General features: G+C 39.7%; 2 protein-coding genes across 2 annotated transcripts; both read left to right on the top strand.

The window, feature by feature from the left end:
• Nucleotides 1-945: 945 nt before the first annotated feature.
• LOC124255618 (platelet endothelial aggregation receptor 1-like) lies at nucleotides 946-3,941 on the top strand. Its single transcript, XM_046689519.1, has 3 exons — nucleotides 946-1,567; nucleotides 2,327-2,438; nucleotides 3,028-3,941. Exons 1-3 carry the CDS (start codon nucleotides 985-987, stop codon nucleotides 3,335-3,337), a joined length of 1,005 nt encoding a protein of 334 aa, XP_046545475.1. The 5' UTR covers nucleotides 946-984; the 3' UTR covers nucleotides 3,338-3,941.
• Nucleotides 3,942-5,065: 1,124 nt separating this feature from the next.
• LOC124255671 (multiple epidermal growth factor-like domains protein 10) lies at nucleotides 5,066-25,411 on the top strand. Its single transcript, XM_046689570.1, has 8 exons — nucleotides 5,066-5,337; nucleotides 18,097-18,163; nucleotides 18,318-18,593; nucleotides 19,994-20,111; nucleotides 20,534-20,547; nucleotides 24,143-24,199; nucleotides 24,845-24,871; nucleotides 25,347-25,411. The coding sequence occupies exons 2-8, from the start codon at nucleotides 18,097-18,099 to the stop codon at nucleotides 25,409-25,411; spliced, it is 624 nt and encodes a 207-aa protein (XP_046545526.1). The 5' UTR covers nucleotides 5,066-5,337.
• Nucleotides 25,412-25,834: the final 423 nt, after the last annotated feature.

Raw genomic sequence — 25,834 nt, 5'->3', positions numbered from 1 at the left:
TACGGGCATACCTTGTTTTCTATTTCAGATACTTCCTGACGTCTTTGGCGATTCCGTGTTTAGCACTCACTGTACTGATTACACGAGGCAAGTTTACTATGTTTTGTTGTTTCTTCAGTATATTAGTTGTAGTTCAACTGTTTCCGAAAGAGCAAATATCGACTTGAAATACCAACTAGAAGGAAGTATTATTTGACTGAGTAAAAGGCACCACGTGTGTTTTGAGTGTGATGTCGTTATTCTAGTTGTATTCTATATTGTGTAATTGTAATTTCTCCTGTCTTATGCCTGGTGATTTGTCCATTGAGTCCACAGGATGTCTGCAATTAACTTACGTTTAACGAACTACTTATTAACCAACGCAATTTCCTCATTCACTTTTCACAGAATATATGAGTGTATGTATTACGAAGTTTTCTATGTATCATGAAATATACATCCTATAACAAGTCACTGGATACAAACATAACGCATCAGTCCTACCTTGATCGTGTCAATGTTACGCTTCATCTTTTGCCTCGTACCTATCTAAATACTGATTGTATTATTCTTTGTTTTCAGCAAAACCATGCGGCAATGACCAGCACTGCCCCGACTGTGACAGTAATGGAGACTGCTCGGCACCATGCGAGGTTGGATACTATGGTAGGAAGTGCACGTCAGTGTGCAACAGCGGATGTAAAATCAGGTGTGTGAACTCACAGAGATGGGCGTCGAAAATTGCACGGAGGGATGTGTTCCAGGCTTCAGAGGTACAAGCTGCACAATACCATGTCACAAGCCTGGGACGCAGTGTACGGTGTGTGAAGGTGGATGTGATGGAGGATACTGCAGGCTCAGTTCTACATCCTGTGTTTCTGGATGTGTCGACTCCTACTATGGCCTTGACTGTAAGGACTGCTCTGAGAGATGTAAGTCATGTAACAGGTCTACAGGGATGTGTGTAACGTTTGTCATGATCCATACCGGGGTCTGAACTGTGAGATGTCATGTGAGAAGTGTGCAGGATCTTGTCTGTCTGGATGTGACGGAGGTTGTAAACCTGGCTTCTATGGTCATTGGTGTGATAAGGTGTGCAGTGAAAACTGTCGTCCTGGGCCCAACAAAACTGCAGTTTCTGTCTTGGAGTGTGACCAAAATACATCCATCAATTGCATCCCCAAGTGTGACAACAACACTGGAGACTGTATCCATGGTTGTAATGATGGTTGGTATGGTGAGAACTGCTCCTCTCGATGTAGCCGGAAGTGTGCAAATATGTCCTGCACTGAGTCAGGGTCGTGTGCAGCTGGTTGTGCACCAGGGTATGCTGGGACTGACTGCTCCTGCTTTGAAAACTGCATCCATGATGTTTGTCACCCGAACAACGGATCTTGTGTGAAAGGTTGCATCAATGGATATTATGGTACATTTTGTAACATCTCCTGTGACGTCTGTCTTGACGGTGTATGTGGTCGGACACATGGAACCTGCGTCAGAGGATGTAATGATACCGACCAGACATGCACATCTAGCTGTACTAAAGACTGTCCTTTGGAGGTCTGCCTTAAACTCAGAACATGTTCAGGTAAGACATTTAAGCACATAATTACTGAAAACAATTCTTTATTATGAAAACAACAATCCGGCTGCATATGAATATGAAATAATACTGACTGCAGATGTTAAACTACCTGCCCACAATGATGTCTTACAGATGCTTACCTTGTATGTCTTCCGCGTGAGCATGTAATAATACTCTTTAATATAATCAGAGAATCATTTTAATCAGGTTTTCTTGCTAAAAATGTTTTATACATAATATAATGAAATCAAAGAAGTTATTCGTCCATAATCATGCATACGTCAAACAAGAGTGTTTCAGAAAATACAACGCTGCTTTCGTACGTGTGATATATTGCAATACATATGTTCTTGTGTGGTGTTAAATATGGACTTTTTACTTTGACTGAGTGAGTGAGTGAGTTAAAATTTAACGTCACATACTTTGACTGATGTTGTGTGGTAACGTCTGTTATTCCCAGGACACCGCGTGAAGGTCCGGGTTAGAATTGGCCTTAAGTAACCCACGCTTGTCGTAAGAGGCGACTAACAGGATCGGGAGGTCAGGCTCGCTGACTTGGTTGACACATGTCATCGGTTCCCAATTGCGCAGTTCGATGCTCATGCTGTTGATCACTGGATTGTCCTATCCAGACTCGATTATTTACAGACCGCCGCCATATAGCTGGAATATTGCTGAGTGCGGCGTAAAATTTAACTCACTCACTCACTCACTATTCCCTGGACATGACAAGCCATATGTTGATGTTTTGTTATTCTGTAGGTGTTCAACCGAAGCTCGACATCAAGTACATGACAATAGGCCTGTCAGCAGTGATGTTTCTCACTGGCATCCTGTGTGCTGTGTGTTTTGTAAGATACTGGTCAAAGAGAAGGTGAGTGGAGCAAGTGTCTTATCCCGGCTCATAACATTATTGATATTTCTACTTTTACGTTCATGCCGTTTGCTTTTTACACGGCAATGTAGTTGGAGAAAATTTGCTTGAGAGGCAACACTTTGTCAACTGATCTAAGATGGCATGAATCGATTTGCAGACTTGCGTTGGCTGTCTCTCATAATATCATAGAATGGACACAGAACTAACTCCGATGCATAAAGCACACAATAACAATGTAATTTTTGTTACGTAACACTCAAGAATATCTCAGCTATATAAGGGCAGTTTGCAATTAATCAGATTGGAGAAGATAATCTAGTGGTTGATGTCATGAGCACTGAGCTACGCAGTAGGAATGCGATGCCATGCATCAACCACGTCTGCAAGCCAATCAATATCTCTTCGTTATCTGCCTCTTACGACAAGCATGAGTTGCAAAGTAGTAGAAGAATTCCGAATCGGATTATCACGTATGACAGTACAGAATGATGAACACCAGTGTTCCGTACAACTATTTACCCAGTATGTTTTCATATTGTTAGGTATTTTGAAACTAATTACAACAACTTGTTCAATTAATCTACAGGAACAATGAAGCAGACATCTACACAGTAGAGTATCAACCTCCGTCAAATAGATATTACGAAATTTGCGATGAAGATGTGGACCAAGAATGTGACTCCACTGAGCCTGAATCGAATGACGTTACTCCTCCGTTGGCAGAACTGCTTAAGGAAGCTGACGGCAGTGGAACACACAGTGACGTATCTTCAGATGGTTCTTCAGAAGACAACCAGTCGTACACACACCTAGAGAGGGATAACTGTGTCGGTGACCAGACAACTCATGTGAAATATATAACACCAGCTGAGAAACGGATGTCCGGTGAACAGTAACATCGAAGGAAATCTCATTCACTACCACTTTCAAGGGGGTGCAAGGTCGATTTATAGTATATAGCCTGTAGGTTACAGTGTGGTTGTGGATAGTACCTGTTTCAAAGATGTCCACAAACTTTACCTTTATACAGGCATCATCAGTGACAAAAGCGATGCTGAGGAGAACGAGTACCTTTGTAATGGTTATAATGGTGGGATCACCTTCACGTAAACACCTCCTATCATCAGTATTTGATAGTGAGTGAGTGAGTTAACATTTAACGTCACATCGGCAATATTTCAGCCATATCGCAGTATTTGATAGTGATTCGTGGACACAGGCTAATGATAAAGTCAGACAACACATAGTTTATGCGAGTTGTGAAAGAGGTTTTGTCGGTGATAGTTTGACCCATTGAGAACCCGAACGAATATTTCTTCATGGTGGATTTAGGAGTGAACTTGACGCATTACTTGATGCCTATCTGATCTGTAAATAGTTGGAGATTTTATGACTTAGTGCAAGAAGTAAGCTGAGTTTTGTGTTAAGTGCATGAGCTTGTAAAATTATCACAACGCATTTTCAATTTTTGTTTGCTCGTGTTTAGAAACTAGGCCTTTGTTATTTTGTTTCTGTTTTGGATTGAAATGTTCAATGTCTCTTGAAGTTTGCTTTTATACCTGAAACGATTCACCTGTTAATTTGCCATAATTCACTGTCACATATGTTCTTTCTCAAATGTAAATGCAGCTGAAATACTTGCAATAATATATTTTCAATATCACTCATCTGCAAGACAATATAATGAAATCTTATTTTGACGTGTTTTAACGGAATTAATGTAACCAGACCTATTTTGCTTTATTCAGAAATACATATTTTAATATCTTGTGCCTAGGTTTGTTGTCCTTTCACAACCATGGTAAAACGTTCACGTTGTCCTTATGCCCTTGCAGCCTAACAGACACAGGCATGCAGCGGAAGTACGCAGATGGACAAAAACAATAATTTTGACAGCAACCCTTTTCACTTCACTTCACTGTGACGCTTAGTGATGAGACAGTTATGGATGGTACAGGTATCCACTGAAGCTTAGTTCAAAACAGAGTGAATGGATTTAGCACCTGCATTGTCCAACAAAGTGTTACAAAATAGAACAAAATTGATTTCTAGTATTTATAATTCATAACGTGGGGTATTAACCCCCACTCGTATAATTTTTTAAACTAATGTAAACCCCATCTATTTCTGTCAGTATTAGTCAAACTTTCACATATGTCCTTGCTACGAACTGGGAGTCTTGACTTTGCGTTCAAAATTACATCTGTTGTAACCCTTGATGCGTTATCATTTCAGCAACGTAAATCTATTACTAAAGTGGAAATATTATTAAGAACTGTTAAAGTCTCATATGCATCCTTACTGCAAGAGGTACTCTGTAACTTCACCGAGACAGCACACAGGGTCAGCTATTGCGTCTAAATGTATTGTGATGTGATGTTGTTAACAATTGCATTTTAGAATTGACTACGTTCACAGATCAATACAAATCACAACAAAACTTCACTTATACTGCTGGTCATCTCGTTGCATGTGATGTAATTCGATGGGAAGGCAATATCTGACTCCCCTTATATACCCAAGAAAAAGTCAAGACATTTCCATGATAAGCTTTCTGGATCACGCTTCACATTATCGGATTAGCGGAGTTGCTATGTCTAAATATAACACCACTTTCTCCTCACTGAATATCACATTGAGCAAACAGTCGACACATTGTTGCACAACGTATTGCACCGTGACATAACAGCACAATGTAAATGCAGATTAGGTGACCCCAGTGACATGTATAGTTGTGTATTGAAACCGATTGAAAATACCCTACTGACAAGTTTTCCTCTCAGATCGTGCCAGGCCTGCACTACAATACACACGCTAGTTTTCATATGGGTGGTTAGGTTGATTGTGGACTGGAGTGATTGCAGAACGTAGCGAGGATAGAGTTTCCTTTAACACTGTGAGTATTTAGTTTAAGATTGTGTTTGTAAGAATGTGACCCAAATTGTGGCAAGTGTTATGTGAAGTGGTGTGTTAAACTCCGCAGTTAAATTGCACCAAGGCACACGTTCGTTAATAACATCACCCTTTACAGGCCCGTGTTAAAATATTAAGCATATTAAAAGAAGAACTACTTTCTTCCACATGTACCAACATCTCGCTGTGACTTCTTTGAGCAGCATTTAGAAGCTGGTGTGATGATCAATGAGGAGAATTCTATGGATATATGTTGTAACCAGGGGTAAATAGCACGACAAGACGGCAATTTTGTTTTTATGACCTCATCAACACCTGGTCTCGTGTTAGAGTCTATTTTTAGAATAGTAACAGGATATATTCAGACTATGACTCAAATTACTATTTCTGGACTCAGGTGGGTAAATATAAGGTCCCAAAACAGTGTTTGAAAATCTTTCTCAGCTCTTGGCTCTACTGGTTCTGCTGCTTGTTTACCTTGAAAACAGAAAATGGAAGCAGTTCATCGTGATATTCTCAGGAAGAATCACTTTTGACTAGTGAAAGCTACAGAACGTGTAGAAGAAGTGGTCGATAAACTGGCCCAGTTTAAAGTCCTAACGTGCTTTATGAAGGCTGAAATTATCCGAAAACCTCACACCTCTTGTGACTGCGTTGTCTATCTTGCCTAAACGTGGCCCCCAAGCTTACACTCTCTTCTGCAAAACTTTGGAGGCATGCAGAGAGATACAAGGTATGCAATTGTTGTGTCGTGACCCTCCTGATCCTACCGACAAGCCAGAGGTACAGGGTCTTCGTTGTCATTTGGACTTGGAAGCTGATGTATGTGGACACCAAGACCTGTCTATGGACAGTAACCCTCATCTGATTACAACTCAAACGAGAACCGTTAAATTCTTTTCAGTCTTGGCCTGTACAGATAGAATAGACTCCTAGTTAAATGGCCCAGGCAGGATTTGTGTACTTAATCAGAGGGGACGCTTACAAATAGTTTCAATGTGGTCTCGTTCTCAAGAATTGGGAAGTAGATAATGACCCCTGAGTCGAACATGAAAAATGGTCTCCGGATTGTGTGTATTTGGCCTGGTGGGAATACTTCTTAAAGATGTTGTCCACTGGGGTAATCATGTGGATTTACATTTGTAGTTAAGTGAGTGATATAAAATACAGACATATTTTTATTTGTGAATATTGAGAGTATATTTGCATTGGTTGTCTGTGTATAGTCTTTTGTTCATGTATAAATATAGGTTTGCTCAAATACTAATCTCATTGAGATTCCTACCACAATAGGAGTAAGAATTTGTTGTCTAGGATTATGGCTAGGTACGTGTTGAAACATTACGAGTTTTGAAGGTTCATGTGAATGTATCAGTCATTGAGGAGATTCGACAAGACAACTTAGAAATGATCAGAGAACAGATTCTTGCCATCAATATTATCATCAATAGAATATTAAAGGGAAGATTACCAATGACTTGATTTGAACGACATCATTTCCTGAGGAAAATTTTTAAAATGATAGAAATAACTATCTAGCGGTGTTACGAAGATTAGTTCACCCCTTATGGACTACAGATGGTACTTGGAAGAGTCCTTTCGCCAGTTACATGTCTATTGTAGCATTCGTTTGATCATGGAGATGATGCCATCCAAAATGCCTGGTTGTTGGATAAAGCTCAGAAGTTTTGGTTTAAATACACCCGTCTTAACAACCCAGGTTTAGGTAGCCATTCCGTGGTAAGTGTATCTCCAGCAAATGTATTATGATCTCAAACATCCTGGTTTTCATCACGTTAAAATGGACTTGATATTATATGTTACAAACCAATGGTCAAGTTGAACCCAATTATTCTGTTATAAGAGGTCGTAAAAGAACATGTATGTTCTCTGTAGATAGAATTCTGGAACTGTATGATCTGGAATGACTTAAGAAAAGAAGAATAAGGATATTTTTTGTTGATGCAAAGAACCTAAAATTGACTTTGTTACCCCCACCCAGCAAGTGGTCTAACAGGCTAAGGTTTAAGAAAAGCGGGAGCAAGGTATAAAAGAGGCATCTAAAGCCGTAAAAGTCATTTCCTCCCAGAGTCACATGAAGAAACGGAAGACGAATGTTTAGATTAAAGCAACTAGTAGATAGGTTTGCCATCATTGTGACTCTAACCATCATGTAGTCAATAACATGTCCCGTGAGCTATCAGACTTTTGCCAGGACAATACGTTGGTACAGAGAAGACTGAAACATCAACAACTCTCTCTTCCTCATTGCTTGGCCCTCCCCCTTCATCAGCTCTGAGTTGCCAGTAGCTGTCTGTACCAAAATGTCTCCTCACACCTGCACGCGATCTAAACCAGCTGCAACCACATTCATCAGAAAGTGCTATCGAGTCTTTGGAAGATCATTCACCACGATCGTGTCACGGCCAGCCTCCTGTAGGAAACCTAACTTAGTGAAGCAGATTCTAGAAAGGATGAACATTAACCTTACCCTGAACATACAGTACAACCAGAAATTATTGAGAATTTAAAGATTGTAATTTTACTTACTCAGGTATTAATGTGAATATTAGCAGAACATAACTCCTGATTCAAAGACAGGTGAACAGTTAGTATTTTGTCAAGTCACCATGGGCAGCAATGCAGGCTTCAATGCGGCGGGGCATACTACTGATCAAAGAAGTTAGAAAGTCTCGGTCCATGCTGTCCCAATATCGGACCAACTCTTCTTTCATTTCAGCAATATTTGTCAGATGTTTCTTAATGACACTTTCCTTCATAAGTCCCTAAACATTTTCTATTGGATTTAGGTCAGGGCTATAGCTTGGCCAATCAAATAATGTCATATTGTGGGTCCGAAACCAGTCCTGTGAATGCTTTGAACGATGTTTTGGGTCGTTGTCCTGCTGGAAAAACCAAACATTTCCATAGAACACGTGAGTAGATGGAAATAAATGTCCCTCGAGAATATCTGTGTACCGCTCACTGTTCATATTCCCTTCAAATACACAGAGGGTGTTGCCCCTAACACAGATATGCCACCCCACACGTTAAGTATATGATATAAGTAACATCTAAGAACATACTACAGTAATATGTTAAAGTAACGAGGCATGGTTTATGCTATGTGAGTGTATCATTACACGTGGCGTTTGAATGTACCGTATAATCAACGTGTGTAAGTAACGCATAACTCTATGATGAATGTATGAGTAAGTAACATGGCGTGCTTCGGTTGACCGTGCGTTAGTAACGTGACACTTGCATATAGTATATACAGTACGATGTGTGACAGTGTAAGTAATGTGACACTTGTATACACAGTACGATGAACGTGTGTGTAAGTAATGTGACACTTGTATACACAGTACGATGAACGTGTGTGTAAGTAATGTGACACTTGTATACACAGTACGATGAACGTGTGTGTAAGTAATGTGACACTTGTATACACAGTACGATGAACGTGTGTGTAAGTAACGTGACACTTGTATATACAGTACGATGTACGTGTGTAAGTAATGTGACACCTTTATATATAGAACGATGTACCTTTGTGTAAGAAATGTCACACTTAATATATATATATTAACTACATTGCTGTACAAATCCCAATACCCGTTCAACCATCTATAGAAATTCACTGACCGTGAAGTAGCTGACAATCAGTATTTTTGTATATAGGAATCATATATTTGTGATAGAAATGTCTACAGATTTGTGTTGTCACAGCTAATTTATGCACTACTGCACAATACACGTTCTATTGTGTTTTGTTGTTTCTCCAAATGCTGCCGAAGGAAAGATTTTACTAGAACTAATGTGGTGTGATGTCACACATTGTGTAATGAGGTCTTCGTTTCTGGACCGTTGTTCACCAGTGTAATGAGGGTCAGTGGCCTGTGTAATGAGGTCACACATATCTTCATAATTAGGTCACACAGGTGTTTGAACAAGAGTCTAAGTGTGTCATAAAAAATATATATAAAAAACCGCCCAAAATGACCATCTTTTTCAGCTATTTACTCTCTCTGCAGCATCTATAATGTTTGCTTTTAAGTGGAGGCATGCTTGTCAAGTACGTCTGTTAAAGTCTTATTATAGGGTTTAGACTTGATGTGTGCTCTACTCAATAATGAACTGTGGTTAGAATTTTGTAACTGTGTACATGATAGGTCAAGATTTGTTAAGTGGTTGAAGACACTGTTTTCAAAGATGTCTTCGTTAAAGGATGTTGTACCGATGGTCTTCCTATGTGTCTAGTTTAGGCCTGACTTGATCACAAAACACATCGATGGGATCTGATACAGCGTGGTCTTCCACTTTCAGAGACGACACGATATCACTGGAGGTTTTATTGCTACCAAGGTCGAGTGTATGGCCGCATTTATGAATTGCTTGAAATACACACGATTGTAGACCTAAAGTGTACAACAAGTATATGTCCTCAGGTCTGCCTACATGGATGTTGAACTCACCAATTATTAGAAGGTGTTCGTTTGAGCATACTGACAAATCCATTAGCTTAGAGAGATCACTGAGTATTTAAATATTTGATGCAGGTTTTGTCTTAAAGGTAGGTAGACGGTGAGGCGACTAACAGGATCAGGCGGTCAGACTCACTGTCTTGGTTGAGATATCTCGATTGTGTAGATCGTTGCTCATGATGTTGGTCACTGGATTGTCTGGTCCAGACTCGATTATTTACAGACCGCTATGATACAGCTGGAATACAGCTGAAACAACAGCCTGCCAACCAGCCAACCCCAAATGAATCCTGTGAACTTAAGGTATTTCACAAACATTGAAATTGCCTTGAAATCAAAACTGTTCTCACTCCATAATTATACGTCTGAACAAGATTATTGATGAAATTGAAACAATTACAGCAGGTATTCAGGGCTAATGTGACAAATATAGGACAATTTCAATGAGTTAAGTATCATGAAATGTTATTCGGGGGAAATATATTATTGATGAAAAGGAAACAAGTTTGATCCCAATATGACAGCAGATATCCAGGGCTTTATGAAGCCATTGCGATAATGTGACAAAATATGCACAATTCCCATTAGTTAAGTTTCGCGAAATGTGTACCGGGGGAGAGTTGCATTTTGACATGAAAACATCAAACCTCAGTTAACCAATGACCACTTAATCCAAAGACTTAGCACCTTCTGTACGGACGTGTGTAGGCGCATTTGTATGAGTGGCGAAACAGTTCCATCATCAGTAATCTTAGATCATGATAGATCTTGTTAAACTTGAAATGAGTAGTTACTTTAATTGATAAAAGCGAACCGCCTGAGACGATAGGGGTAACATTGTGCCCTCATACATAAGTCGGAGCCTGGAAGTATTTCAGTGAGTGAGTGAGTTAAGGATTTACATCGGCAATAATGCAGCCATACCATGATGGGAACAAGTTGACTATGACAGTACAACAATATGTTGATTATCAAATTGTAGGCCAGTGTAGGTATGTGAGAACACGAGTTATGTGATCTGAATTGGATCCAAGTTATTTCAAAGTTCATATTCTTGGATCTAAAACTACCATTTGGTGCCGTGGGGAAAATACCTATAAATGACAATAATCCGTTGGTTAAACTCTCAGGAATAGAGCGTCAATTGTTTTACGTGCACCACATAACAAAAACTGCTCAGATTACTGCGAAGATAGATATCGCCATCTTTGGGTATGCTTTATACAGAACCGTTAGTGATAAGAACGATTGTAAGCAATGTGATACATTGGCTTCCAGGAATTATGTTTTCCTTTTCTCACCATAGTATTACTAGGGTTGGATTATACATTGGAAATCATTATCTGCATGCACATCCAAAACTATATCGAAATCAGGTCAATGAAGTGTGTTTGGGTGCTAAAATCGTGAATAGATTTCAATACACAACCAAGAACACGTTCTTGACACGCGAAATCTGAAGTGGCCGGCTAATGTACTCTTGAAAAAGTTCGTAAGAAAATACATGTTCTTTTTAGCAGTATCAATTATCATTTAATTATTGAATTTTTCAAAGAAATTGAACTAACTGATAAATTTTGATGGATATGTTTTGTATAGAAATATATATTTTATCATTGGTATTAAATTAGAAGCCTAGATTGTTAGTGGCGGTATCCTCAACGGAGGCTGAAATACCGTAAAATTAATGGCCCACTGAGAGGATACGTAAGTCCCAAAACTTTCGAAGTAAAATTTATTTTTCCACCTTTTTACTCGTAGTATTTTTGTCATTTAAATTGTGGCTAAATTTGCCTACAATCGCCAGCAGCTGAAGGGATGGTGTAAATCCAGCTAGGGCCCATGCAGGTAGCAAAGCATTGTAAGTCCCCATGGTCCCTAGTATGGTGATCTACCTTTAGTTGTTTGAGATCAATAGCCCATTTTTACATCGTATTGTCTAAAGTAGTTTTCTGCTTTTAAAGATACCTGCTAGCTAGTTTTAAGTCTTTTTGTGATGCTCTAGTTATTTTACACTCCGTCGGACCGCCTCCGTGGTGTAGTTGATAGAGCGTCCGCCCGTAGAGCGGAAGGTCGCGGGTTCGATCCCCGACCACGTCATACCAAAAGACGTTAAAACATGGTATTTGTTGGACCCTGCCTGGCGCTCGGCATTAATGGACTCGTCGGCTCGGAGTCAATATAATGTGTCTGAGTGGGGTATTCATGCTTCAATGCGGCATGGTATCTCAGTGGGCTAGCGCTATTAGTCCAGGAGGAGGCAGGTGAAACATTTGAAATCGTAGTCTCCACAGTACTGATTTTGTTTGACAGTATTTTCAGTTAGTATGATGTCTTGGGCTCATAAAATGGCCTGTAATACTATCAGATTGTGGTATCAGGTTGGCTTTGTTTACAGGCCATGATATGTGGGAGGGGTCTGCGAGCATTTTCTTCACATTTGGTTTGCTGCCCGACACCACATCAGAGTTAATCGTGGATAGTTGTACTACTATCAGTCTGAACACTTGTCAAGCACGACGTTAAACCCAATTTCACTTCACTTCACAAACAATCCGTCGATAACTTGATATTTCACTACTTATTTTCATTGTGTATGTACAACATTTCTCTTCACTACATGGCTGAAATATTGACGATGTGACGTTAAATTTAAACTCACTCACTCATTCACTCACAACGTAACATGCTGTATCCCTATAATCAGAACAGTTAGTGTTCTGGAATCAGCAGGACCCCAGCTATCCGACGAGTACAATCAACACAAACAGGTTTTAAAACGTGTTTTCAGTATTACCTACTATGGCAACATTTACAAAATAACTCTAATGCCAAGATGGCGTCCAAACGGCAAGATAGATCGACTGACTAACTGACTGCGTTTGGTTTTACGCTGCTTTTAGCAATATTCCAGCAACATCACGGCGTGGGACACCAAAAATGGGCTTCACACATTGTACCCATGTGGGGATTCGAAACCGGGTCTTCGGCGTGACGAGCCAACGCTTTAACTACTAGGCTGCCCCACCGCCCCAAGATAGATCTACCCTTCTTGTACCCTGGTTGACCGCTATTGTGTCAACACTGACGGAGATATATGATGTTTCATGTCTTTCTGATCAAATAATGCATTTCTACTGTTTTCAATCCAATATGGTTAAATGTATTATATTTAGTTTTCAACTGATTAAATTATTTATATTGTAATTCATTAGTTTCAGATTCCTTAAACTTTGTCAGAGTTAGGTCAACTTCAGGCCTCACCAGTTGCCAAGGTGGCGAGGAAAGAAGACGGGAAGGAGCTATATATTCGAGCTCAATGCCGGCAGCAGAAATGAGTTGTTTAATTCTGTGCCCAAGAGGCGGAACAAGAGAAGGTTTTTTGTTGTATAAATCCTCATAAAGAGGACTGAAAACACAGTTAAATGCAGGATGAGACTCGTTAGAATAGAATTTTGTTATATACTGTAAAGATAATTTAATACGACGTTGGTTAAGGGATGGCTCATCAGCTTCAACATAGAGACTATCAATAGGAGAGGTTCGAAAAGAGCCAAGACAAAGTCTTAGGCCTTGGTGGTGGACCAAACAAGTAGTTTTAGGTTGCTTTTGCAGGCTCCACCATAAACGATTGAGCCATAATCAAGTTTCGATCGGACCAGTGATCGATATAGGTGTAGGAGGGTAGCTTGATCCCCTCCCCACTTAGAATTGGAAACGACTTTCAACACGTCAAGTGCCTTTGGGCATTTCGGTTTAAGGGATTTGATATGTGGAAGGAAAGTTAAATGAGAGTCGAAGATTAGGCCAACGATCTTGCCCTCCTTTACAAATTTGATGGGAGTGCCATTTAAACCATTTCGGGGTCTTTATCTGGTTTATATTTAAGGCAGAAATGTATGCAATTAGTTTTTGATTTAGAAACTTTAAAGCCGTTTTGAAAACAACACTTATAGTTGCCTTTCAATGGTATGCATGTTTTTGCCACGACAAGAAAAATTAAAATCATCCACAAATAATGATCCATCAACTGAATCATTTAAAACTTTTGATAAACTATTAATTTTGATACTGAATAATGTGACAATATACTACCTGGTGCGACACCCTGGTCCTGATTATTATGGTCGGACAGGGTTGAACCCACTCGGACTTGAAATTGAGGCAGACGGCCTCGTAATCCAAAGTCATGTCATGTTGTGTCGTATGCTTTTTTTAGATCGAAAAAGATCGACACTGCATCTTGTTTGTTTACTATGGCATTCTTAACAAAAGATTCTAAACGCACTAAATGGTCAATGGTACTTCTGTTTTTACAGAAATCGCATTGTATATTTGTAATTAGGTTATTTGTTTCCAAGTACCAAATGAGGTGATTATTTATCATGCGTTCCATGGTCTTTCAAACACAGCTAGTTAGTAAAATTGGCCTATAATTGGAAGGATCCGTATGATCACGTCCAGGTTTTGGGATGGGAACAATTACAGCATCCCTCCACGACGAAGGAAAGTTTCCAGATGTCCAAATGTCATCAAAAAACACGTAAGAGCGTCTCTAAACATGATTCTGGTAAGTGTTTCAGGAGTTGATAACGTATGTTATCAGCTCCTGAAGCAGTATCGTGAGCCTGGTCAAGTGCGGTATGAAGCTCGTGTATCGAAAATGTTGCGTTGTAATCTTCCCCATTATCTGAATTGAAATTAATACCTTTCTTTTCTTGCTGTTTTTGATAATTTTGGAACTCAGGTACATAATTAGACGGGGAAGAATATCTGGCCAACGTCTCACCAAGTTATTTGCAATATCTGATTTATTAGTCAATAATTGATTCCCATCTTTTAGATGGTTAATGCTAGATTTAGAGCCCTTACCCTTGATTTCTCTGGATTATATTCCACACCTTTAATATTGGTGTGCGCGAATTTATTTTTGATACATAGTTTTGCCCAATATTGGCGTTTACTTTGCTTGAAAGTACGTCGTGCTTTGGCATTTAAAATTTTAAATTAGTCAAAATTGTGGACCATAGGATGGCGATAGTGCTCGGCGTTCTTTGTGCCTTCCTAGCTTGTTTGCATTCATAGGTCATTTTCGTACATGAGGAATTGCAGAGGACTTTGGGATACACTCGTCAGCTATATTATCTAACTGAAAAACATTTTATGGCATCAGGAATATCATTAAAAAAGTTCAGGTTTAAGTTTGTCACGAGAGAGAGTTTCATATAAAGGCCAGTTAGCCTTTTAAAAATTCCATCTTGATGATTGAGGAACATCAGATGGATTCACAGGTTTTAGTAATGTTGGGAAATGGTCACTTCCACAGAGGTCGTCGTGGGCTGACCATTCAAATTCGCTCAATAGGTTGGAGTCAGTAACTGACAAATCAAGAGCTGTATATGTTCCTGTGCCAGGATGAACATACGTATTTGAACCGTCATTATAAATGCATAAAACATTGTTTGAAATAAAATCCTCCAGTAATTTACAGTTGGTGTTTGTATTAGTGCCACCCCAGTTGTGGCCGTTTAAATCAGCCATGATTATACAAGGTTTAGGTAATGGATCATAAAGAGCTTGCAGATCGGTTAGTTGAACAGTTGATGACGGCGGTATGTAAGAACACAGTGAATGCAACGTGCAACGTTAGTCGCACTGCAACGGCTTGGAGAATAGTTGTGAGTGTAACTGTGCTATGGATAACATTTTGCCTCACCAAGATTGATGATCCACCTATAGCTCTGACACCCGAGGGAGAAACACAGTGACATACACTGAACTGACGTAAGTCAAAATTATCAGTATGTTTCAGATATGTTTCTTGTATGGAGAGAGCTGACGTTTCAGATCTTGGATTAATATTTGTAAATCATTTAAATTATTCCGAAGTCCTCTACAATTCCATTGTATTATAGTCGAGGACATTATTTTTTCGGAGGATAAACAGGAGATCTACCCCTCACCTTCCTTGATGGCGACAAGCTATGAGTCCTACCCTGGCTTTGATCGGACACATCCATGTCATCAAGGGATCCAAACTTATTAAAAACTGGGATTTGGTTATTCGCCCCTTTTTGGGGTACTTCCACTTTGATTCTGTTTGAAAGTTTCACTGTTCTGTTTTGACTTGTGTTTTGCAGCTGGTTTGATGGTTGTTTCGGGGTTAGTTGAACGTTTCTGAGATGTATCTATCTCAGGTGATGTCGTCGATTGAAGTATACTTTTAGATGAGTCTATGGTTTGAGCAGAGGTTGGAGCAGAAGTCCTTGCCCATGTGTAGTCTGTCTGGCAACCTACAGAATTACAAGGAATATGTTTTGGCTTGGATGCCTTAAGAGATGCAGTAACTGCGTTTGAATAAGTTGGACCTGATTGTTCTTGTGAAACAACAATTTTCTTTGCCTCTGAAAACGGTATGTTATGCTGATGCTTAAGTTGTGAAATTTTGGATTGAAGCTTCCAAGTAGGACAATCCTTGGAAGAAGATGGATGGTTGTCAGAACAGTTGACACAGGCAGGAGTTTTGTCACAAAGATTACCGTCTTCACACTTTCCGGCACATCTGCGACATGCAGCCGGATTGTGGCAAGACTTTGACCCGTGACCATATTTTTGACAGGTATAGCACCTCAAGGGATTTTTGGTATAAATGTGTCGACCTTCAAATTGCAGTATCCCGCTTTTAGTGATTGCGGGTGTTTAGGCAGACAAAACGTGAACAAATATGTGTTTGTTTTGAAGGTCTCGTTGTTCTTTCTTGCAGTGAAGCGTTTGACATCAGTGACGCCTTGAGCATGCAATTCTCATGTTCATTCATGTCTACAAGGCAACGTCCAACATCACGGACGATACCTTTGCTGTTATTCAATGTCCTGTGAGGGGACACCTCCACAGGAACATTCACCAAAAATTTAGATGATTGCAGAATCTGAGATTGGATCAATTTCCGACACTCGATGAGCAGTGAACCAGATCTTAGTTTTTATATTTCTTTGACATCATCTGCCAAACCCTCGTTGCCTTTCGCTACAGTGAAAGGATTCAGCTTAAGAGCTCCACCATCCGGTGCTGACACAACTAAGAAACGAGGCCAGTTATCCGGGTTTGTGAGGATTGCAGGAGCCTCATCCTCAGAAGAAAACGAATCTTCAGATTCGTGTGATCGTTTTTTAAGTGGGGGTGCCATGGTAGATATATACATTATTCACCCTCCTAGCTCCCCACCCACCATGGAGTGTCAACAAGGACGATGCCTCATGTATGTGGGCCTCCAGCAGACGGCATAAAGGATACTAGAAGGGTATATTCAAGCAGGATAATATCTTTAAAAGATAGATCCTACCAGATTGGCCCATGAGCCATCGCCTTCTGAGCATTTAGACTCTAGGCAAATTGAATAAGACATGTTTCGAAATCAAGTGATGTTTTATAAATTAATAGAGCCGAGACCTAAAGTCCGACATATATTTCAAATACTAATTTGTGCAAGTACAAGTAATGCACAGGGGCCGACATGACCAGCCGAATGATGGATTCGGGCCCATTCTACCACCCGTGTAGGTGAAGTTAGGTCCGAAGTGGTGTGTTGGGCAATAGGAACGCTGTTCGTGGCTCCTATGCCCTCAACCACCAGACTCCCTTCCTCCACCGACACAGGGGCGCAACCCAAGGCAAACGGGTTGGTGGACCAAATATACCCCCGGGTCCACAACGGGGTGTTGAAGGACGCTTAGCGTTACCCAGCACCCACCACGAGGAGGTGGCTCTTCACGGTTGCCAATTATCGTAGTCCTTGAGCCAAGAGCCTTGATATTTTCCTTGACACACTGCCTTCAAGGCCAGGGGCACCTACTTGATGGTGTTTTTAAAGGCGTCTGACCAGTGGTTCTTGCGTTCTGCTTGGAACAAAAGAAAATGAGGCATGGAACCCTATATATCTTTTTTCAGAATATTATTTAGAAAACTCTTTCCCTAAACTACCAGCCTTTGCTATTTTGAGTTGTGGAATTATTCTTAACTTACAGAGGACACTGCACTTTGAATGGTGTATAACCATTTCGGCGCATGTGTAGATTAATCGAAAATCCCATTGATCGACGCAAGAATGCGACATTATCAATATACATCGTCACTAAGATGCACATATAAACACCTTTGGAACTATTATAGACGAATCGATAGTGTCAACACAACCTATTGCGAACCCGAAAAAATGTCACGTCGTCCTTTGTAATCCGTGCAATATCTCATTGCAGATGGAAGATGAAAGAGCAGTACGTCTCTTCGAAATGCTGATACTATGCCTGCTATCGACTGTACTGAGTGAGTTCAAATTATCTCTGTTAAACAGTCACACATACCACGTACTTTTCAAATGTAATTATAACTACATCAGTTCTTGAAAGGTAAATAAGGGAATTTAATGATCGTGTGTATGACGTTTCCTGGCTACATTTTTGTTTACAACATGTTGCAGTTCTGACTGATGGATGTGGCGCAGACTGTCCACCGGGAACATACGGAGACGAATGTGACACAAACTGTCCTGCACACTGCAGGGTATATGTTGCTGAAGACGTTGTTTACTGTGACAAGACCAGTGGACGCTGTCATGAAGGATGTATTCCAGGCTGGTATGATGACACGTGCAACAAACAGTGCAGCAAGAACTGTATGAACAACATCTGCAATCACAAAGATGGAGCATGCACATCTGGATGCAAAGCTGGCAAAAGTGGAACGTTTTGTGAAGGTATGAATTCAACATATGTAAATGTAGCTGAACATGAGAAATATGTGTGCCCCCTTCTCAAAAGTGACATATCGCCTCTGTCAAGCAAACCGCATGGTTGACCATACAGATTATCAGATGTAATACAAATCTGCCTTTTCCTTCCTAAACTTCCTTTCAATATCATATGTCCTTAGTATGGTGATCAACCTCCAATTGCTGGTGATCTATAGCCCGTTCCTATATTGTACTATTGTCTCTCGTGATATGTATTGTCCAGAAATAATTTTCCACTTTTAAAGATATATGCTAGCTAGTTTTATCTCAATCTGTGATAATCTAGTGGTTTTACTGCCCTTCGTTGACAGGGTTATATAATATAATATATACAACCCTATATATAATTTATATGTAAGTATTGTGAATTTAGAACTAGTTTTAGTCACGAAATGTCTGAAACATTGCCGATGTAACTTTAAATATTATCTCACTCACACACTCTCTCGTGAGACCACCTCCGTGGTGTAGTGGTTAGAGCGTCCGCCCGGAGAGCGGAAGGTCGCGGGTTCGATCCCCGACCGCGTCATACCAAAAGACGTTAAAATATGGTACTTGTTGGTCCTTGTCTGGCGCTCGGCAATAATGGGTACAACAAGGACTGGTCGGCTCGGAGTCAGTATAATGTGTCTGAGTGGGGTATGCATGCTTCACTGCGGCATGGTATCTCAGTGGGCTAGCACTATAAATCAGCTTTAGTCTGGGCTAGTACAAACAGCCGCACATACACGTACACACGCATGCACGTCGTCATATGAGCGAAATATTCTCAAGCACGACGTTAAACCCAATTTCACCTCACCTCACTCTCGCGTGATATATTTTTATGATAGCGTACTAGTTATAAATTAAGAGCTGTGATATTCTAGTAGTTTTACTGTCTTTCGATGACAGGTTTTTATGTTGTACATTTATTGATTTGAATATTGCTATAAACTGTTCTCGTCACGATATGGCTGCAATATTGCCGATGTGACGTTAAGTTTTAACTCACTCACCCACTTCAATATCATATGGACATGATTCTAATAGTATTTGTTTCATTACTAGGTATAAAATGTGAAGACACGGTTATGCCCTGCAAAGAACTATTTGAAACCCAAATCACTTTTTGTTAATTGAGTAGTCCTGTTTTTAGATGCTTTTCTGTACCCCCACAACATGCTGGTCCTTGGCGATATACATTGACGTGCAGGGAAGGCTTGTCAGTATCCCGGTTAACAAACAGGGATGTACAGTTCCGTTTAAAGGAGGAAATATAGGGACTCATCAATGTATATATATAACACATACACTTATCGTTTTAAGAATAACCGCCACAATTGGTTAATGTGATCAGTCTTGTATTCATTTTCTGTACACAGAAACAGAGGAAGGGCACACAAGACAGGCAACTGAGACTTCAGCAGGACTGTGGGCAGCATTTTTTCACATTACTGGTTTGCTGGTAATATTCCTGCCACTATTTGCAATATATAAACGGTGAGAATGCGTCTAGTAACATCTTCCTGAATGTTTGTTTAGCCAGTTCATATAAGCCCTACGCAAAAATATATTTTGCTGTTATGCAGGCTTTTTGGTGGGAAAAACGTATTCCATTCCAACCGAATCTTGTGTGTTGGGAGGGTGGAGTGCCTAGGATTTGGTAAAGAGACAAGACATTTCGTCAGCTACGTCTGTAAAATAAGATGGAGCAAAACACATTTGTAATAATGTTTACTTTTTGGTAGACAATAAAATAATTTGGTTTCAAGAATTTTCTGGGAAATCAATGATTTTGTATAAAAGTGATTGTATTACAAATGATTGTAAACATTTCGTATCTTTCTAATGCCAGCATGGTGCAATGACAAGTAATAATTTCTCATACAAGTATTCACCTTGTTTTTATATTTCTTTTACAGTCAACAGAAAAATGGTAAGTGTGGCATTGTCAATTCATTTTCTCCTCAAATATAACATATAGTGTGATGTGAAGTACATTTGGTTCTCAGATGGAAACTGATTGTTTCAACAATATATGATTGAACCTTGAAGCTGAACACAAACCATAGTGCGTTTTCTGCAAACTATACTTTTCGCCTGTTCACAAACCTCTAACCAGCCACGAGATCTTATTCGTCGGAGTTAACAATACACAATAAAGCCTCTTATTAATGATAAAGCATACGATTTTAGGGATAATAACTTCTTGTTTATTGCATACAGAGACGTTTCGGTGTAGATTCGTTTGTTTACAAGCTAAAAGTGACTACTGCCAAGTGTTGAAAAGTATATATACATAATATGTTGTGACAAACATCACCTTAACTTTATAAACATATGCAGGTGTGAGTTTTTTGTCACCCTGAACTTATGCAAAGATATATATATGAACAGTTGAGGCGGACTCAGTTGTCGCCTTGATTTCAAGTTCAGGTGGGTAAATCAGTGGAGAGGGTGAGTGAGTTTAGTTTTACGCCGCACTTAGCTATATTCCAGCTGTATGGCGGCGGTCTGTAAATATTCGAGTCTGGACCAGACAATCCAGTGATCAATAGCATGATCATCGATATACGCATTTGGGAACCGATGAGATGTGTCAACCAAGTCAGCGAACCTGACCACCCGATCCCGTTAGTCGCCTCTTACGACAAGCATGGGTTACTGAAGATCAATATTCTAATCCGGGCCTTCACGAGTAGTAATTCAGTGGAAGGGAATTTGGTTTTTTGATGGTTAGTGAACGATATCAAAGCATCGATTTACCTGAAGCTTAAGGTAAACTTCCTGGCCAAATTAACTTGTGTTGATTTTGCCAACCAAAGCAGAAATTCGGATTCATATATACACAAAGAAACAGATCTGCAGGGAGGGAGCACAACTGGTGAAAACGCTTTGCACGTCTACGAACCAGTCTGGTCTACGAATTCACCCACAGCGAATACGCCTACTGTCCAAGGTGTCCGATAAGGTCATGCAAGGTAACCTGTTTGCTACAGGCTAGGTAGGACTGTACCTGAAACGTATCGGACGAACGATGGTTCTGAGAAACACGAGCAAAGGCGGGGGAGTATTCACCGTACTATACACAATTTTGTGTGCTACTTATGTTCGATTGATAAATAAAGTTTACTTCACCCCTATCCTAGTTAAGAAAGGTTCAGATGTCTGTTGAAATTGATGAAAACGTGTACTAGTTAGCAGGTCTGATTTTGTGACTAGAAAAATACGTTTTATGGTGCACCTTATACATCAAAAGAAATATTGTACCTATGAAACGTCAACATCTGATATCCGATGTTGAGGATCGGGCGATAATTATATGAATCGATCGCTCAACATCAGACAGGACACCCGTTGTTTGCAAAAAGTGTCAGCATGTCTTCCTGTCCTACTGGTAGCAGCGTGTGACGCTGTACATCACTACACCCGCCGTAAGACGGCGCATGAAACCAGACAATCACGTTATACGGAAGAGGGTGTGATGTGAAGAATGTATTTATGTGAGCGGGTACCGGTTACCTGTATGGGAAAGTATATGTCTGAGTGGTATGAAGCGTTGTATCAACAAGAAGGCAGAGTGGGTAGCAATACGTTATGGACGTATAGAATGTTTAAAAGTGTGTATGGCTGCGAAAGCTATGTAAGTATGCCATGCTCCTATGGATCTGCCCTTTCAAAGTTTATATCCGGTACTGCGCCCCTAATGTTGGAAACAGGCAGATATTGAAATTTCACAGGAAATAAAAAGGCGTGTTTCCAATGCATTGATAGATAACACTGCCTGTGTTAGATAACACTCGGTGCGCCTAGTGGCTGCAAGAGTTTGTATGATCCCCGGGGAGTTGAGATTGACAATACGATGTGCCGTTGAGATTGACATCCAGTGAACGAGGGAAAAACAAAGCGCCTTTGAGCAGCTGAGCGGAGCTGGATATCGGCGTTATACAAATGTATATATGATGATGATGATGAACACTGAGAATGAACGTCATGTGCGGTTGGATTGTCCGCGGTACGATGACTTAAATGAAATATTATATGGCCATATGTGTTTCAGCCATCCCAACTTCTTAGATTTATGTCATAACGAAAAAGTAAAATTACATCACTTTTGAAAGAACGTTTATTTTACAGCCAAAACCTGCTATATATGCTTCAACAAAGAGAGCATCTTTTATACGGCTAATTCTATATTCTTACTTTTATCATATATGTCACATCTATGTAATGGTCTTTCATAACCCTTAAATGGTAGCTCATTTTATGTATATTATGTGTGTATATCTGTACGTTTACATCAGGTGAGACTTTAATAAATTATTCTGTCTGTCTGTCTTTTGGTATAAGGAGTATTTGTTGAAGCGATGGCGGATTTACTGATTTCGTCGAATCTATAAATTAAGAATTAAACAAATTCATTGGGCGTAAAACCGCGTTTTCGATCAGTTGCGTTAGCACCACATTCACCACAAAGTTCAGATAGGAATGGCTCAGATACAGGTGAGACAATAAATCACTTAGTTGTTGCCTCATCTCATCAATTTATGTTTTACCATCAGCGGCTGCTAGACGTATCGACCTGTTAGAAAGGTCTGCCATTGCCTGATGTTGGATTTGTATTTACAGCACAGATCTGTGTTTCAGTGTGTATTTACAGCACATTGAAAACAACGTGCCGGATTAGACAGGTACCGGAGTTGGCGGGTTTCATAGTACACCTAGAATGCGATACTGTCACTGGTGACACAATCCAAAAAGTATTCTAATCATGCCCTATCTAACTATTTCATCCACTTTGACAGCATACACTGCATCCATATTTATGAGCAGTTTTCAACTGATGTGATGAATATAAAGTGTTCTATGACGTAATGGGAAATCAAGATCAAAACAGATCATTCACAGTAAACTACATGTATACACAATAAAAGCAATATCGTAAATCACTAATGTCAGTCAAATATCACATTTAAGGGTAAACAATATGAGATAAAAACCTGTATTTTGCCCTATAGTTTGCTTGTTGTTCAACACGCTAAAAGCAAGACGTCAGAAAGATTTCTGAAAAGTTCACATAAGATAGTCATAAGAAGGTTGTATTGTGTGAAAGTCAACACATTCAAGCAAACTGTGCTTGATGTTAATGGTTCTATGGCAAGGGATGCATTGTGGTGCATTTTCTCTCTTTAATAAATAAGGAATGTGTATAGTATGTTGTGACGTGTTATACTGATATGTGTGGTTAATCTGTAATATTTACAATTTCAAAAAACATATGACGTGAACAATAGTTGTGCATTGTCCCCATGATAATAGTAGCCTAAGCTCCATATCATTTACACTGGTACACATTGTTTTCAAATACAACAAAATCAGGTAATCAGGTATCATTATCAATCACTGAATGGTAGCTGCATGTCACCAGTGGATCATTTTCCATCCGTTATTTTGTATGTCACCATTATATTGTCATATTGCAGCGTAACTCGTTAAATCAAACCAGGTATAATTGTGTTACATTGTTTCAGATTGCATTCAGAAGAAGTTCACGACAACCTGTTGTGATGAATGTAGTGCTGTGTTGTGTAAGTAGTGATGAGCAAGTTGCTATATAGTTGCTTTTGTAGCTACAGCAAAGATTAACCTGGCATAACATAGAGCAATTTGAAAGGTTTCAAGACGACCACGTGCTTCTGTCATCTCTCATTGCGCCACAACCAACGTTGACTGAAGATAATCATTTCACCCTTAGTAACCATCATAGGCCATTTGGAAGCTTGGCATTTGATGGTGCCAGGTGAATATCATTATCACTGAATTTGTCACCACTGTTTTAATAGTTTGAAAACTTCTAGTGTTGTTGCATTGCCACTCTACACTGTATTGCCGTATTACTTTGTACTTAAACCAAAAAACTATTTTTAGAACCAGTTCTTTGTAGATTTGAAGTCGAAACGAAGGTGTCGAGCCCACTCTTCAATGGGGTGTAGTTTTAATTATGATTGACCTTTGGTGTTGACTCAACATAGTTTCTAGATGGAACTAAATCATGCAATTGATTCCGCCAGCAGAAATATCAGCCCATTTGAAAAGAAATATAAGACATGAACGGTGAGAATAGTACGTTTTGGTTATCCTCCGAAACATTTTCAACTGGGCGTAAAACTCGCACTTTCGTTCAGTAGCAATTGCACCACATCTACACTCCGCCTTGTACTCTTTGTTTTCAGGTACAAACGAGGAGGTCCCAGCTACAGGTGAGCTTATAAATCATTGGTTCGTTGCTTCATCTCATCAATTCATCTTGTACTATCAGCAGTTGCTCTTATGTGTATGTCTATTTTCGAGCCTATGTTTTGTGTGCCATGGGGCAGCTCATTTCGTAATTCTCCTGTTTGTTACACATAGTAAACTATGTGTGAACGTGTATGTTATTAAGTTTTGTATCCACTTTGACAAGTAGACAGTATTAGATTAGCGGTTTTAAATGTGAAGGGTTGAGAAGCAGTTAGACTTAAGCTGCTTTGACATGATAATACCCCATCAATCGTCACGTTGAGAGCTACATTATGTTCAGATTTAACTTGGATACATTAATTATTTAATTTATGTTATTGAAATTTCTGTCCCATTCGACAGCAACATTATTGGCAAGATTCAGGAAAAGCATGCTAAATATGTCGATCTCGCCATTGAAATGTCTTGCTTTCATCCCAAGTATACTGTCGCCAGGCACCGCATTGTTCTCGGTGCCCTTTGTTTGGTACCTTCCTGTGATGCACATGGAGCCGGTGTAGAGGCCTCAAGATCGGGGTGATATGATCGTGCTTACGGGCAAGTGACACAATCCGACCGAAACCCTGTGGCACACCCCTTGAAAGATTCACTGGAGCTGAATAGACACCATCGATACACCGAATCATACCGAAACCCTGTGGCACAGTATGTCTTTGAATCCGTCCTTTGACGTTTCTGTTTGTACTTTGTAACTACCCTTTGACATATTTGTTTGTACTTTGTAACTACCCTTTGACATATTTCATTGTACTTTGTAACTACCCTTTGACATATTTCATTGTACTTTGTAACTACCCTTTGACATATGTGTTTGTACTTTGTAACTACCCTTTGACATATTTGTTTGTACTCTATTTCACTGACCTGTCATTTCTTGACTTTGTAACTACTGACATTTTGTGTACTACCCCTGTAATGTGAAC

This window comes from Haliotis rubra, unplaced genomic scaffold (assembly GCF_003918875.1).
Source record: "Haliotis rubra isolate DU_JTF1 unplaced genomic scaffold, ASM391887v1 Scf1156, whole genome shotgun sequence".
Lineage (NCBI taxonomy): Eukaryota > Metazoa > Mollusca > Gastropoda > Lepetellida > Haliotidae > Haliotis > Haliotis rubra.
The sequence above is the reverse complement of the archived record's forward strand: the minus strand, read 5'-3'. Positions and strand labels throughout refer to the sequence as shown.

Coding starts and splice junctions, on each gene's coding strand:
- LOC124255671 (XM_046689570.1), top strand. CDS start 18,097: ATGGAAGATGAAAGAGCAGTACGTCTCTTCGAAATGCTGATACTATGC. Junction 24,200..24,844: donor TGAATGTAGTGCTGTGTTGT/GTAAGTAGTGAT, acceptor CTTTGTTTTCAG/GTACAAACGAGGAGGTCCCA. Junction 24,872..25,346: donor CGAGGAGGTCCCAGCTACAG/GTGAGCTTATAA, acceptor TACTGTCGCCAG/GCACCGCATTGTTCTCGGTG.
- LOC124255618 (XM_046689519.1), top strand. CDS start 985: ATGTCATGTGAGAAGTGTGCAGGATCTTGTCTGTCTGGATGTGACGGA. Junction 1,568..2,326: donor TAAACTCAGAACATGTTCAG/GTAAGACATTTA, acceptor GTTATTCTGTAG/GTGTTCAACCGAAGCTCGAC. Junction 2,439..3,027: donor AGATACTGGTCAAAGAGAAG/GTGAGTGGAGCA, acceptor ATTAATCTACAG/GAACAATGAAGCAGACATCT.